Source organism: Helianthus annuus, chromosome 1, assembly GCF_002127325.2.
Source record: "Helianthus annuus cultivar XRQ/B chromosome 1, HanXRQr2.0-SUNRISE, whole genome shotgun sequence".
NCBI lineage: Eukaryota > Viridiplantae > Streptophyta > Magnoliopsida > Asterales > Asteraceae > Helianthus > Helianthus annuus.
The window spans coordinates 15,411,292-15,424,051 of record NC_035433.2 but is presented as its reverse complement, the minus strand read 5'-3'; the positions used below and the strand labels follow the sequence as shown (position 1 = coordinate 15,424,051).

The window sequence follows — 12,760 nt, the reverse complement described above, 5'->3', positions numbered from 1 at the left end:
GACGATTTATCAAAGACTTCTCGAAGATCGCACAACCGCTTACACTACTGACACAGAAGGGTGTCACCTACCGTTGGGGAGATCCCCAGGAAACCGCTTTCCAGCACCTAAAGGATAGGCTTTGCAGCGCACCTATTCTCTCATTGCCAGAGGGCACGGACGATTTTGTGGTCTATTGTGACGCATCGATACAGGGGCTTGGTTGTGTATTGATGCAAAAGGATAAAGTCATTGCCTACGCTTCGCGGCAACTCAAGGTTCATGAACGGAACTACACGACGCACGATCTAGAGCTGGGAGCTGTTGTTTTCGCGCTTAAGATATGGCGACATTACCTGTACGGTACCAAGTGCACTATTTACACCGATCACAGGAGTCTCGAGTATATCTTCAAGCAGAAGGAATTGAACATGCGTCAACGACGATGGGTCGAGTTATTGAACGATTACGAATGTGCCATCAATACCATCCAGTCAAAGCCAATGTTGTGGCTGACGCTCTCAGTCGAAAAGATACCTTACCTAGGCGCGTGAGAGCATTACAGCTTACTATTTAGTCCAGTCTTCCTGCACAGATACGAGATGCTCAGGTAGAAGCATTGAAACCAGAAAACGTAAGGGCTGAAGCCTTGCGTGGCTCAAGGCAACGATTAGAACAAAGGGAAGACGGCGCCTACTATGTAACAGGACGTATTTGGGTCCCACTTTATGGCAACTTGCGTGAGCTAGTGATGGATGAAGCTCACAAATCGCGCTACTCGGTACATCCAGGGTCGGATAAAATGTACCACGACATCAGAACTACTTATTGGTGGCCTAGCATGAAGGCCCACATCGCTACCTATGTCAGCAAATGCTTGACCTGTGCAAGAGTCAAGGCAGAGTATCAGAAACCAGCGGGCCTACTTCAGCAACCAAAGATACCACAATGGAAATGGGAGGAAATTTCCATGGATTTTGTTACAGGCCTACCTAGATCCCAGCGTGGGAACGATACTATTTGGGTGATCGTGGATCGACTCACCAAGTCTGCTCACTTCTTAGCAATCAAAGAAACAGACAAGTTTTCCACATTAGCCGACATATACTTGAAGGAAGTGGTCTCCAGGCACGGGGTGCCCACCTCTATCATTTCGGATCGCGATGCACGATTCACATCAGAGCTATGGCAAGCAATGCACAAGGCTTTTGGCTCTCGGTTAGATATGAGCACAGCATATCACCCTCAGACGGATGGGCAGTCTGAGCGCACGATTCAAACCTTAGAAGATATGCTTCGGGCATGTGTTATCGATTTTGGCAACAGTTGGGAAAAGCATCTCCCTTTAGTGGAGTTTTCATACAATAACAGTTATCACACAGCATACAAGCCGCTCCATTTGAGGCATTGTACGGGCGTAAATGCCGGTCACCTCTCTGTTGGGCAGAGGTGGGGGATAGTCAAATCACGGGTCCAGAACTTATAGTGGACACCACGGAAAAGATTGCACAGATAAGGCAACGCATGGCGGCAGCACACGACCGTCAGAAAAGCTACGCGGATAAACGTAGGAAGCCATTGGAATTTCAGGTCGGGGACCGGGTTTACTCAAAGTCTCACCCCTGGAAGGGTGTGGTTCGTTTTGGAAAACGGGGCAAACTCAATCCGCGGTATGTCGGACCGTTCGAAATCGCGGAAAGAATACGCAAAGTGGCCTACAGACTAAACTTACCAGCTGAACTCGGTGCAGTTCACATTGTTTTTCACGTGTCGAATCTGAAGAAGTGCCTGTCAGATGAGACCCTCATAGTTCCCTTAAAGGAGCTCACTGTCGACGAGCGGTCGCAATTCGTCGAGGAACCTATTGAAATCACGGACCAGGATGTTAAGGTCCTCAAGAACACGAGAATCCCTCTTGTTCGAGTTCGTTTGAACTTCCGTCGCGGCCGAGAGTTCACCTGGGAGCGTGAAGATCAAATGAAACTCAAGTATCCCCAGTTATTCGAAAACCGTGCACCCACTGCTGAGGCTGAAGCTACTACTGCAGAATTTCGGGATGAAATTCCAAATCAACGGGGGGATGATGTGACACCCCAGGAAAACCAGTAAACGACACAACTTACCTAGCTTCCTCAGTAACCGCATGCTAAATTTCGGGACGAAATTTCTTTCAAGTTGGGGATAATGTGACAACTCGAGTTTCCAAGATCCCACTTTCGCATTTATTGCACGTTCACTGTTTGTTTAGTTGTTTACTTGCACAATTGGTTTGCTTTGTAACTGTATACATTTTGGTTCAATAAAGTGTATTGTGATTATGCATGGTTATGTGTTATTTTATGAAAGATTTGACAACTACATGAATTTGGTGGTGAAACTGTAAATTGTGTTGTGAAGGGTGTGCTTTATGTAAAAGATGATACTTAGGGATGTATAGAGTAATTAGTGAAATTCAAATCATTCTTAACCCTAATCCTCTCCACTAATCATCACAAAAGAATAAAAAACACGTACTTTCACATTCTCTAATCCTCTCTACAATCATCTTTTTAATCATTGGCAAGCTCTCAATCATCACTCTTAATTCCTCTCCTTATCTAGAATCAATCCAGGGTAATTGTGTAATGATTGTTGGTTGTTATTAATTCTTGATTATATGATTCATGTAAACCCTAGCTCTTCACATATTAGTTCTGTATTTACTAATTGAATCCTGATTATTGTGAAACGATGTTGATTAGTTGTGTTATCGTATGCCTGACAATTAGATGCATGATATGTTAGAATCGTGTGATTTTGATTTGATTACTGCACTGCAAGTATGAAATTAGGGTTTTCTGGATCGTGAGAACGTAACTGTTACACTGCATATGAATATTCACATGAATGAGAGGTATGAAGTCCGAATATTATTCATGTTAAAAGGTCCGAATTCTTTAGATATGTATGATGTCCGAACTTTGTAAGGGATCAAGAGTCCGAATTCTTTTAGGGATCAAAGAGTCCGACCTTTATGTAATGAAGAAGGTCCGAGTTTTGATCATGCTTTAGTGGTCCGACTATTGTACATTGCAAGGGGTGTCCAAACTTTTAAAGGGAGGGTATGAGGTCCGAAGTTTTAAGGGGGGATGGATGTTGTCCGAACTTGTAAGGGGGGAACCCCCTTGGTCCGAATTTTGTGACTTGGGGGGTGTCCGACTTTTATAAAACACAAGGGATCCGACTTTTAATTAATACAAGGGGTCCGACTTTTATCATCATGCCTAGTCCGAACTTTATGTGTGATGATGGTCCGAATTATGTATGCCTTGTACATGATGTCTGAGTTTTAATGTATGCACACAAGATCCGACTTTTGTTGATGAATTGTCTAAGTTTTTGATTAAATATATGACCTGAATTATAGTGATATTACATGCCCTGAGTTCTGTCAATGCTTGAAAAGACTGAGTGTATTATGATGCCAAGTTCAGAACCCTGTATGAGGAACAACATGCTACTGTACTCTACCTGTATGTGATTATATGATACTGTATATTACTGGATGATACTGTATGTATGAACAATCTCTCTCATAGCATTCTGTACACAATAATCACACATAACACAATTGCTTGGATAACAAAGACTTGTAAACCCTAATTGAATGCAAACACTTACATCGAATCATGTGCAATGTACCTAGGTCGTGCGTAACGGACTTAACCATAAATTAACCCTAGAAGCAATAACATACCGAGCAAACCAAGGTGAGTTCACACAGCCAAGGCATGGGATTCCCGGGTTGGGAATTGGGTTGGAAGATTTGAATTGGATAATTACTCGTACTTACGCTATTGCTAGACTATATACCATCGTCCTCAGGTTAGTCAGGACACTTACGTAAATCCTACGTAAACTAGTATCTACCACTGTCTCCCAGGTCGGGAGGACACTTACGTAAAGCCTACGTAAACTCATACCTACTACTGTCTTCCAGGTCGGAAGGACACTTACGTAAAACCTACGTAAACCCCACGCGTACCACTGTCCTCGGGGAAAGGCACTCACGTAAAACCTACGTGACCTTGTACGTATTCCTGTTCTCGGGTTAAGAAGAATACTCATGGTTGCAAATAGTCTAGTAAGGATAAATATGGGAAGCCCCCATTAGTGATAACTGTAACCACGGGAAGCCCCCACTAGTAGTACATACATACATGGGAAGCCCCCACTAAATGAACATACGAATTGTTGCTACGTACATACTTTCTGTGAACTCGCTCAACTAGTTGTTGACTCTCTGTTACATGCCTTGCAGGACCTTAGGTACTTATGGAGCTTGCACAGGGAGGAGCAGGTCGTTGTGGGATGTGAATCATGGATGTTATGTTAAACGCTTAACAATTTGAACTTATGACTTGCATTGGGTTTTCATATTATGCTTCCGCTACACAAATTATGTTTTGTTGAACACCAGTTATATTGTGATGGGTTGTATTGATTACTTTTAATATTTAAATGTTATGTTCAATATGATTGGTGGCTTGATCCTGGTCAGTCATGCTCCCAAGCGGTGATACTCCGCGTGTGGATTTTGGGGGTGTGACATTCGGTGTGCGAAAATATGCTTATTTGATCTTACAGGGACTAAAAGCGTCAAAAACGATGTAAGTTTGCATTTACGCGCATATCTTACGTTCTGACCATATCCGGAGATCCAAAAAATTTTTGTAGACACTAAAATATTTTATTTTAGTGATCGGCATGAAAAAATATCATTCGTCGCTTAATTTGGATCGTTTTCGCGTCCGTTTGAGTTTCGTCGTAATTAGACAGATAACGTGACCGTACAACCAAAAGAATCGACATCCGAGATAATTCCGATCATATTTTGAGTCCCCTATACTTTAATGACCTTGTAGAGCCTTGAAAATGGCTTAACGGGGGTTAAAAGTGCCAAAAATCAGCTTATATACATGCAGGGACCAAAACTGTAAAATATGAAACTGTTGTAGATCTGACTGGAGGTCGCGGGCCACGTAGACAGACCCTATATCCTACACGGGGCGCGGCAACATACCCAGTAACAGAAAACTGATTTTCAGCTGCTGTTTTGTAAACCAGGCCCTTGTATGCAATTTCTTTTGTTTTGGGAGCAAGTTAACACCTCTCCAACGGACCTTAGCTGCCCCTTAACACTTGTATGGCTGTGATTTATTACTTGGTGGCCACATAAACACTTGTAATGATCTTGCAAGTCCACCACAAGTATAAATAGCTTGGCCATTCATTTGATTCATTGCTCATTTCATATTTTGGAACTCTAAATGGAGGAATCCCTGCAAAGTAGCCACCTACCTGAGTTCTAATATCATCCTTCTACCCTTTGAACACCAAGTAAGTGTTTTTTCATGGCTTAGTAGTGATTTTCAGCTTTGTAGAGCTGAAAGTCAAACTGTTTGACCAACAGTTTGACTTTCGGTTTTGACCATCAATTGGTCAAGTCAAAGTTCAATTGAACTTTGCAACGTGATTGTAATCACGATGGTTATAATCCTTAGCGATTATACCTACTGATGACCACGTTGACTAGGTGTAGTGACGAGTCAAAGTTTCGGTCAAAATGCATTTTAGCGCGCATTTTGCAACGGAACTACTTTTAGGTATCAAAACACTTTGTTTTGATACCAAATCAGTTTTCTAAGTTAGTTAAACATGTTTTGACATGTTTAACTCGTCACTACTAGTTTAGTGCTTGTTTAGGATCGTAAGTTAAGCGGTCTAAACAACCGCTTAGACTTTCGAACCCGACCCGTTTGGTTGATCATTAGGATCCGACCAAGCATGTTTAGTGATCATAGTTGCATAGGGAATAACCTACTGAGGTTATACCTTATGATCACATAGGTTGGTTCATAGTAAAGGACCAAAATGCCCTTTTGAAGCAATAATCCATATTTTGTATATGTGATCAACTTTTTGACATATAATCTGATTTAGTAACATATTTAGGCATAATTGGGCATGTAAGACTTGACATAGGACATAGATAACCATCCGACCCTAGTTTTACGCAAACGACGCGTTATAGTAGCTTAAATTACCGTAACGGGTCGAAACAGGTCAAAAGCACTTAGGTAGACTTTCAAATCAGAATGTAAGGTCTATTAAATCATACCACAAGAGTTCAAATACTCATTTGATTTATAGAACCTCATTCTATCCTATCTCCTGATTTAGGATCCGATTATTAACATAGTTACCTATATTAGGTGCCGTTTGATTTCGTGATCCTTGGAGCTTTAATTTGGTCTTATTCTCAAGACTATTAGGCAATCCCAAGTGAGTTCATAGTTCCCCTCTTTTACCGCTTTCAAATACTTTGGGGTGATACACATGTACATACATGTTACTTTCGTGCTTTTCATGCTTTTATGACATAAACATGCTAGTTTCATATAGTACACATATAGTACATGATTTTAACTATGTTTTGCTATGCATGTTAAGCATGCTAGCTCATTGATTTCTTATACATTTTGTTGCATATGTTTACTCAGCATATGGACACATTGATTTACATCACATTTTTTTTTTGGGTAAAGGGTTACCCCGATGAATTTTATAAATGAAACAAATAAGAGCAAGGGTGTGTCAAAACGACACACCAACTAGCCTTGACATGCCAAGCCTAGGACACCACGCATCACAATCCATAGCCCAAATACAAACAAGACAACCAAACAAAAAAGACAGCCAAAGCAAAGCCCAAAACCGAAACTCAAACAAGACCCGAAAAATCTACTAGCCCGGATCCACTAAATCGTCTTTGATTTCTTCAATCTGCCAGGCCTTGAAGATCCTCTCCCTAGCCGAAATCACAAGGAATCTGAATCCCATCAGCCACAAACGAACCGAACTTTTAATCTTCTCAGTCACTTGAGCTATCGTCCTCTTATTATTATTGAACAACCTGTTATTCCTTTCTTACCAAATGTAATACGAAGAGGCTGCTATCACCAGCTTACACACAATATGATCAACATCCCTCGATCTTGATTGTTGCTCCACCCAAGTTAGAATCGATGACCAAGTAATATCCACATTCGCCAAGTTTACCATCGCCTTCACATTATTCCACACTTGAGCCGAGAAATTACATTGAAAAAATAAATGATCACGGCTATCCCGGTCGAAATTGCATAGCGGACAACACATAAGGTTCAGATGTTTGACTACCAGCTTCCCATACTGCCAACCTATCCTGTGTCTTTAACTTATTTCTGAAAGCCAGCCACATATGAAACGCGTGCCTCGGAATACATTGAGAAAACCAAACCATGTTAGCCCACAAGGTATGATGCTCTCTACTTCGAATGGTGTTCCAAACATGAGCCGATTTAAAATCACCCGTCTTTCCATCCAAATCTTTCCAAACAAGCCGATCCACTGCATTAGGATCTAAATTGGGAACCGAAATAGTGATTATAACCGGAAAAAGATCAAGCCACGCTTGTGGCGTTCCAGTTTCCACTCTGATCAATAACATCCGCAACCGTAGCCTGAAGGTTAAATCCAGCATTAGTAATGTACCTTGGTGTTATAAATGAGCTAAGCGGACTCCCCGTACACCACATATCACTCCACACATTAGTTTGTAAGCCACTCTTTAAAGAAGACCAGATGTAAGGACGAATGATATTTCGGATAGATAAAATTTTTCGCCATCCCCAGCTCATGCTCCCCCGACAAGGAACCTCCCAAAAGTTTCTACCTTTAAGCTTGTAATTATGAATCCATCTAACCCAAATAGACTCCCGGTTAGTAATAATACTCCAAATATGGTTTGCCACAAGAGATTTATTAACATCTGAAATATTCCGAATACCCAAACCACCTTCATCTTTAGGCAAACACACATCTTTCCAAGCAACCTTTGCACGTATCCTGCCATCCGAACCCGCATTCCACAAAAAACGGCGAATTCTTTTCTCAAGCTCACTAATAACCCGAGCTGGGAAACCCTTTCTCTCTCTCCTGGGCGATTTCCTTGTTTCATCATGAACCCTAATTTCTTTGCGATTCGATTGTATAACAGTCTGTGATTAGAGGTTTGGTTTATCAAATCTCTATAACGAACTCGTTAGCAATAGTAATTAATCTGAAATCAGGGTTTTTCGTTTCTTATTCAATCGCCGCCATAGATACTGTTTCGAGATCCTGATCTATTAATCTGGGTGTTATTGGTCGCGGTTAACTGAGTTTAACTTAGCTAGATTGGTACTCTGGATTAATGTATTTAGGATTGACATTCAGCTCTAGGGTTTCAGGATTAGGGTTTTCGTTTTTTCGGGTTTCTTGTTCTTCGGTTTTCTTGGTTTCGTGGTCGTCTCTGGTTTGCATGGTGTTTTATTATACGTTATTTAAGGGAGAGTTGTGTTTCTTTGAATGAATAGTCGTGATTTTTCTGGGAGTAACATCCCACTGGATCAGGTGCACCGGGAAGGGTTTGATCGGGATAGTTATTTTTCTTCTCCAGCGGCTGCTGATGCTGTGAATGACTCTCCGGATACTGTTCCTGTTCGGGGAATTAGTCTTCGTGTGACTAATATTGAAGGTAAGCCAGTCTTGCCGAAGAGGGGTATGTTTTACTCGGATAATATGTCGGTTATAGATGGTCTTGCTGCCATCACCAAACCTGTGAACTTTGACAATGATAGTGCCGGAGGCAATTTGGCTGGTACAGGTGTTTCAAAAACAACCCAGCCGAGTCTGGAAAGCAATGCTAAGCCTTTGTCATATGCAGCTTCGGTTGTAGGTAATATTTCTAAGAAAGTTAATTTTAGATCTCTTGCTTGCTCAATGGTTCATGGTGGCTGTGATGTTGTGCTTCCGAAAGAATCAGTGCGTGCTGTGAAAGATAAGTTGGCAAACACACTGTACGGATATTTTTTAGGAGATCGTGTAGCGTTTCCAGTTGTCGATTATTTTGTGCGATCTAATTGGAAGAAATATGGGTTGCAAAAAACCATGATGAATGCGAATGGTTTTTTCTTTTTCAAGTTTAATGACGAAGTTGGTATGTTGAATGTTCTAAAAGATGGGCCATGGATAATCAGATCGCAACCGCTGTTTCTTGATGGCTGGACCCCAACAACTAAACTCGAGAAGAAAGAGGTAAAGAAGGTACAAGTGTGGGTTAAGATACACGAAGTTCCTATCGCGGCTTATACGGAGGATGGTCTAAGCATGATTGCAACAACTATTGGGGAACCAAAGATGTTGGACTCTTTTACCACGTCTATGTGCATGGATTCGTGGGGGCGGAGTAGCTATGCTCGAGCATTGGTTGAAATTTCTGCTGATAAAGATTTTCGTGAACAAATTACTATGGCAATTCCTGAAGCTGAAGGGGAGGGTTTTATCAAAGAGACTATGTATGTGGAGTATGAATGGAGTCCGTATCGCTGTGCCACATGTTGTGTGTTTGGACACAATACCGACTCATGTCCTAAGAAACCAATCACTCAAAGTAAGGTTATGTATGATGATCATAATCGACAAAAAAACAAACAGCCAAAAAAGATGCCTGTCGTAGATCAAGATGGCTATACAGGTGTTTATGGTAGGAAAGCTGCGAAGAAAGTTGGGATTCCTGTGAGTAAGCAAAAAGCTAAGTTCGAATATCGACCGGTGGGGCAAAAACCGAAGGCGGATAACGATAAGGCCTCTACTTCTAATTCTAACTCTTTTCGATCAACAAACCCGTTCGATGTTCTTAATGAGGTGAAGGACGATTCGGGTCCTAGTAAAAAGCAGTCTGACACGAATAATGGGGATTCTGATGACGATGATGTTGAGGAGATTTATGATGAAATGGATGGGTTTATCATGGATGGTACTCAGAACATAAAGAAGAACAAAGGGGCAAGCACTCCTTCTCTACAAGTTAACAATGGTTAGTATTGCTTCATGGAACATAAGGGGGTTGAACCGCCCTCTCAAACAAATGGAGGTTCGCCAGGCAGTCAAGGATTTCAATTTGAGCTTGTGTGCTATTCTAGAGTCTCATGTAGATGTCGGTAAATTGAGCAAAGTGTGCAAAGTAGTGTTTCGTTCTTGGGATTGGACGTCGAATGGAGGATGCTGTGACAAAGGTACGAGAATTATTATTGGATGGGATCCTGCTATTTTTGATGTGATGGTTTTGGCTCAGTCTCCTCAGGTGATGCATCTTCAGCTTGTTTTTAAAGTGGATAAAAGGATGGTTTTCTGTTCTATTGTTTATGCAGCAAATTACTATATATCTCGTAGAGAATTATGGCATAATCTTTCAATGCATAAAGGTTTTGTTGGTAATAAGCCATGGTGTGTTATGGGTGACTTTAATTCCGCGCTAAACCATGAGGATAGTTCTATGGGATCCTCTTCGGTTTCGATTGGGATGAGGGAGTTCCAAGATTGTGTGAATGCTATGGAGGTTTTTGATGTTAACCGAGTAGGGTTTCAGTTTACATGGAACCAAAAGCCTAAGCAGGGAATCGGTTGCTGAAGAAAATTGACCGAGTATTGGGAAATACTCCTTTTGTTGCCGAATTTCCAAACTCGGTGGCCGTTTTTAAGCCTTATAGGCTATCGGACCACTGTCCTTGTATCCTATCATTTCCTGATGCTAGTAAGGTGAAGCCTCGTTCTTTTAAGTTCGCTAATTTTCTGGTTTTTAAACCAGAGTTTTTAGATATCGTTAAAAAGTCTTGGGAGACTAGTGTGAATGGTGTGCATCAGTTCAGGGTTGTAAAGAAGTTACGCTTGCTGAAAAATCCTCTGCGATCGTTGTTGTTTAAGCAAGGAAATCTACACCATAAAGTGACTTCTCTTCGGTCAAAGTTGGATGAGTTACAGCAAAAAATTGATCAGAATCCGTCTAATCTCGAGCTTAGGGCAGCCGAGTCTTCTACGAGTCGTGATCTGCAGGAGGCTTCTTTGGATGAAGAGCGATTTTTAAAACAAAAGTCTAAGGTGGACTGGTTGAGGGCGGGGGATATGAATTCTGCTTTCTTTCATTCCTCTTTGAAAATCAGGAATCATTATAACCGGATAGATGTTATTCACGATTCGGAAGGAAAGCTATATGAAGGTGATATGGTTTTTTCAGCTTTTGTTAAGCATTATGAGAAGTTTTTTGGCTCGCAAGGTGATATTTCTCTCACTCCGGTTCCAGAGTTATTCTCTAAAGTTCTTTCTCCCCAGGTTGCTACTCAAATGGTATGTCCGGTTACTGCGGAGGAAGTGAAAAAGGCGATGTTTTCTATTGGGATTGATAAGGCTCCAGGCCCGGATGGCTATACAGCGGGTTTTTTCAAGGGGGCATGGCCTATTATTGGGAATGATATTACTTCTGCTGTTATGGATTTTTTCGAAACAGGTAATCTGCTTCGGGAATTGAATCATACGACTATTGTTCTTATCCCAAAGGTTCCCACTCCGTCGAATGTCAGTGACTATAGACCGATTGCTTGTTGTAATGTTTTATACAAGTGTATCAGCAAAATTATTGCGAATAGGATTAAAGGCGCGCTCAATGATATCGTCAGCGTTAATCAATCGGCGTTTGTGCCGGGAAGGAGAATCTCTGATAATATTCTTCTAACTCAAGAATTGATGCACAACTATCATAGACATTTTTTTTTTTTTTTGGGTAAAGGGTTACCCCGGTGATTCTATTAAAAAATGCAACCGCAATTAAGAACAAGTAGTGAGGATATGTTCCACACTAGTTCATATACAGGACATGCCCCATATATGTAAAACAAAGCAAAAACCAAAAACCAATAACACCCCATAACCTAGTCTACTATACATCATGACACGACATCTAGTAGACAAACAATGCAAAAACACAAAACAAATCCTCAACCACCATCATCAAATATGAAGAAGCCACAAAACAGCAACCCCTTCAGACGAAAAACAGCTAGCCTATTCGAGAACTTGGTAGAAGAGGTGCTTGCCCCTGCTTTCGAAGAGAAAGGGTGAGTACCCGATGTCATAAATGCACTAGTTTCATTGTAGACTTCTTCAACCTCCTCCTCATCCGATTCCTGTTGGTCATGCTGAGCTTCACCAGTTTTACCCACTTGCTTACCCGTATCCGATAGAACATCAAACGGATTGTGCGTTTTGACACTAGGTGGCGGACCTGAGGTAGTAGCCCCCCCCTGCGGCTTGGATCCAATCGGCCGATATTCGAATTTCTGCTTCTGTTTATTAACAGGAAACCCTGATTTCCTAGCCGCTTTTTTGCGCTCCACATCCGTAAATCCCTCTTTGTCTACAGCCGGCTGCTTCACTTGCTTCCGGGTGTTGCTTCCCTCTTGTTTGTTCTGACTCATTATCGGCCCCTTAGGAGCCCTCCTAGGCTGTCTCGGGCAGGAATCATCAGAATGACCAAACACCGTACAATGAGCACACCTAAGAGGACTCCATTCATATTCAACCGACAAAACCACTTTACTAAAGCCTTCCCCCTCCAACTCTGGAACTGCAATAACTATCTCCTCCTTAAACCCATTTTCAGCTGAAATCTCTACTAACGCTCTCGCGTAGCTACTCCTCCCCCAATTATCTGTGCACATAGATGAAGTGTACGTATCCAACATCTTAGGCTCACCAATAGCCGTAGCAATCATACTCAATCCATCCTCCGTATACGCAGCAATCGGAACATCATGGATTTTAACCCACACTTGTAGTTTCTTTACCTCCTTCTTTTCTAACATAGAAGTAGGAGACCAAACAT

General features: G+C 41.7%; 1 protein-coding gene across 1 annotated transcript; it reads left to right on the top strand.

Moving 5' to 3' along the window:
- Positions 1 to 9,970: 9,970 nt before the first annotated feature.
- Positions 9,971 to 11,611, top strand: LOC110865358. Its single transcript, XM_022114633.1, has 3 exons — positions 9,971 to 10,505; positions 10,691 to 11,386; positions 11,526 to 11,611. Exons 1-3 carry the CDS (start codon positions 9,971 to 9,973, stop codon positions 11,609 to 11,611), a joined length of 1,317 nt encoding a protein of 438 aa, XP_021970325.1.
- Positions 11,612 to 12,760: the final 1,149 nt, after the last annotated feature.

Bases quoted from the DNA above. Each gene is read 5' to 3' on its own strand.
- LOC110865358 (XM_022114633.1), top strand. From the start codon at position 9,971: ATGGAGGTTCGCCAGGCAGTCAAGGATTTCAATTTGAGCTTGTGTGCT. The intron at 10,506-10,690 runs GTTGCTGAAGAA...TTTTTAAACCAG, and splicing joins AAAGCCTAAGCAGGGAATCG to AGTTTTTAGATATCGTTAAA. The intron at 11,387-11,525 runs GTAATCTGCTTC...TATTGCGAATAG, and splicing joins TATGGATTTTTTCGAAACAG to GATTAAAGGCGCGCTCAATG.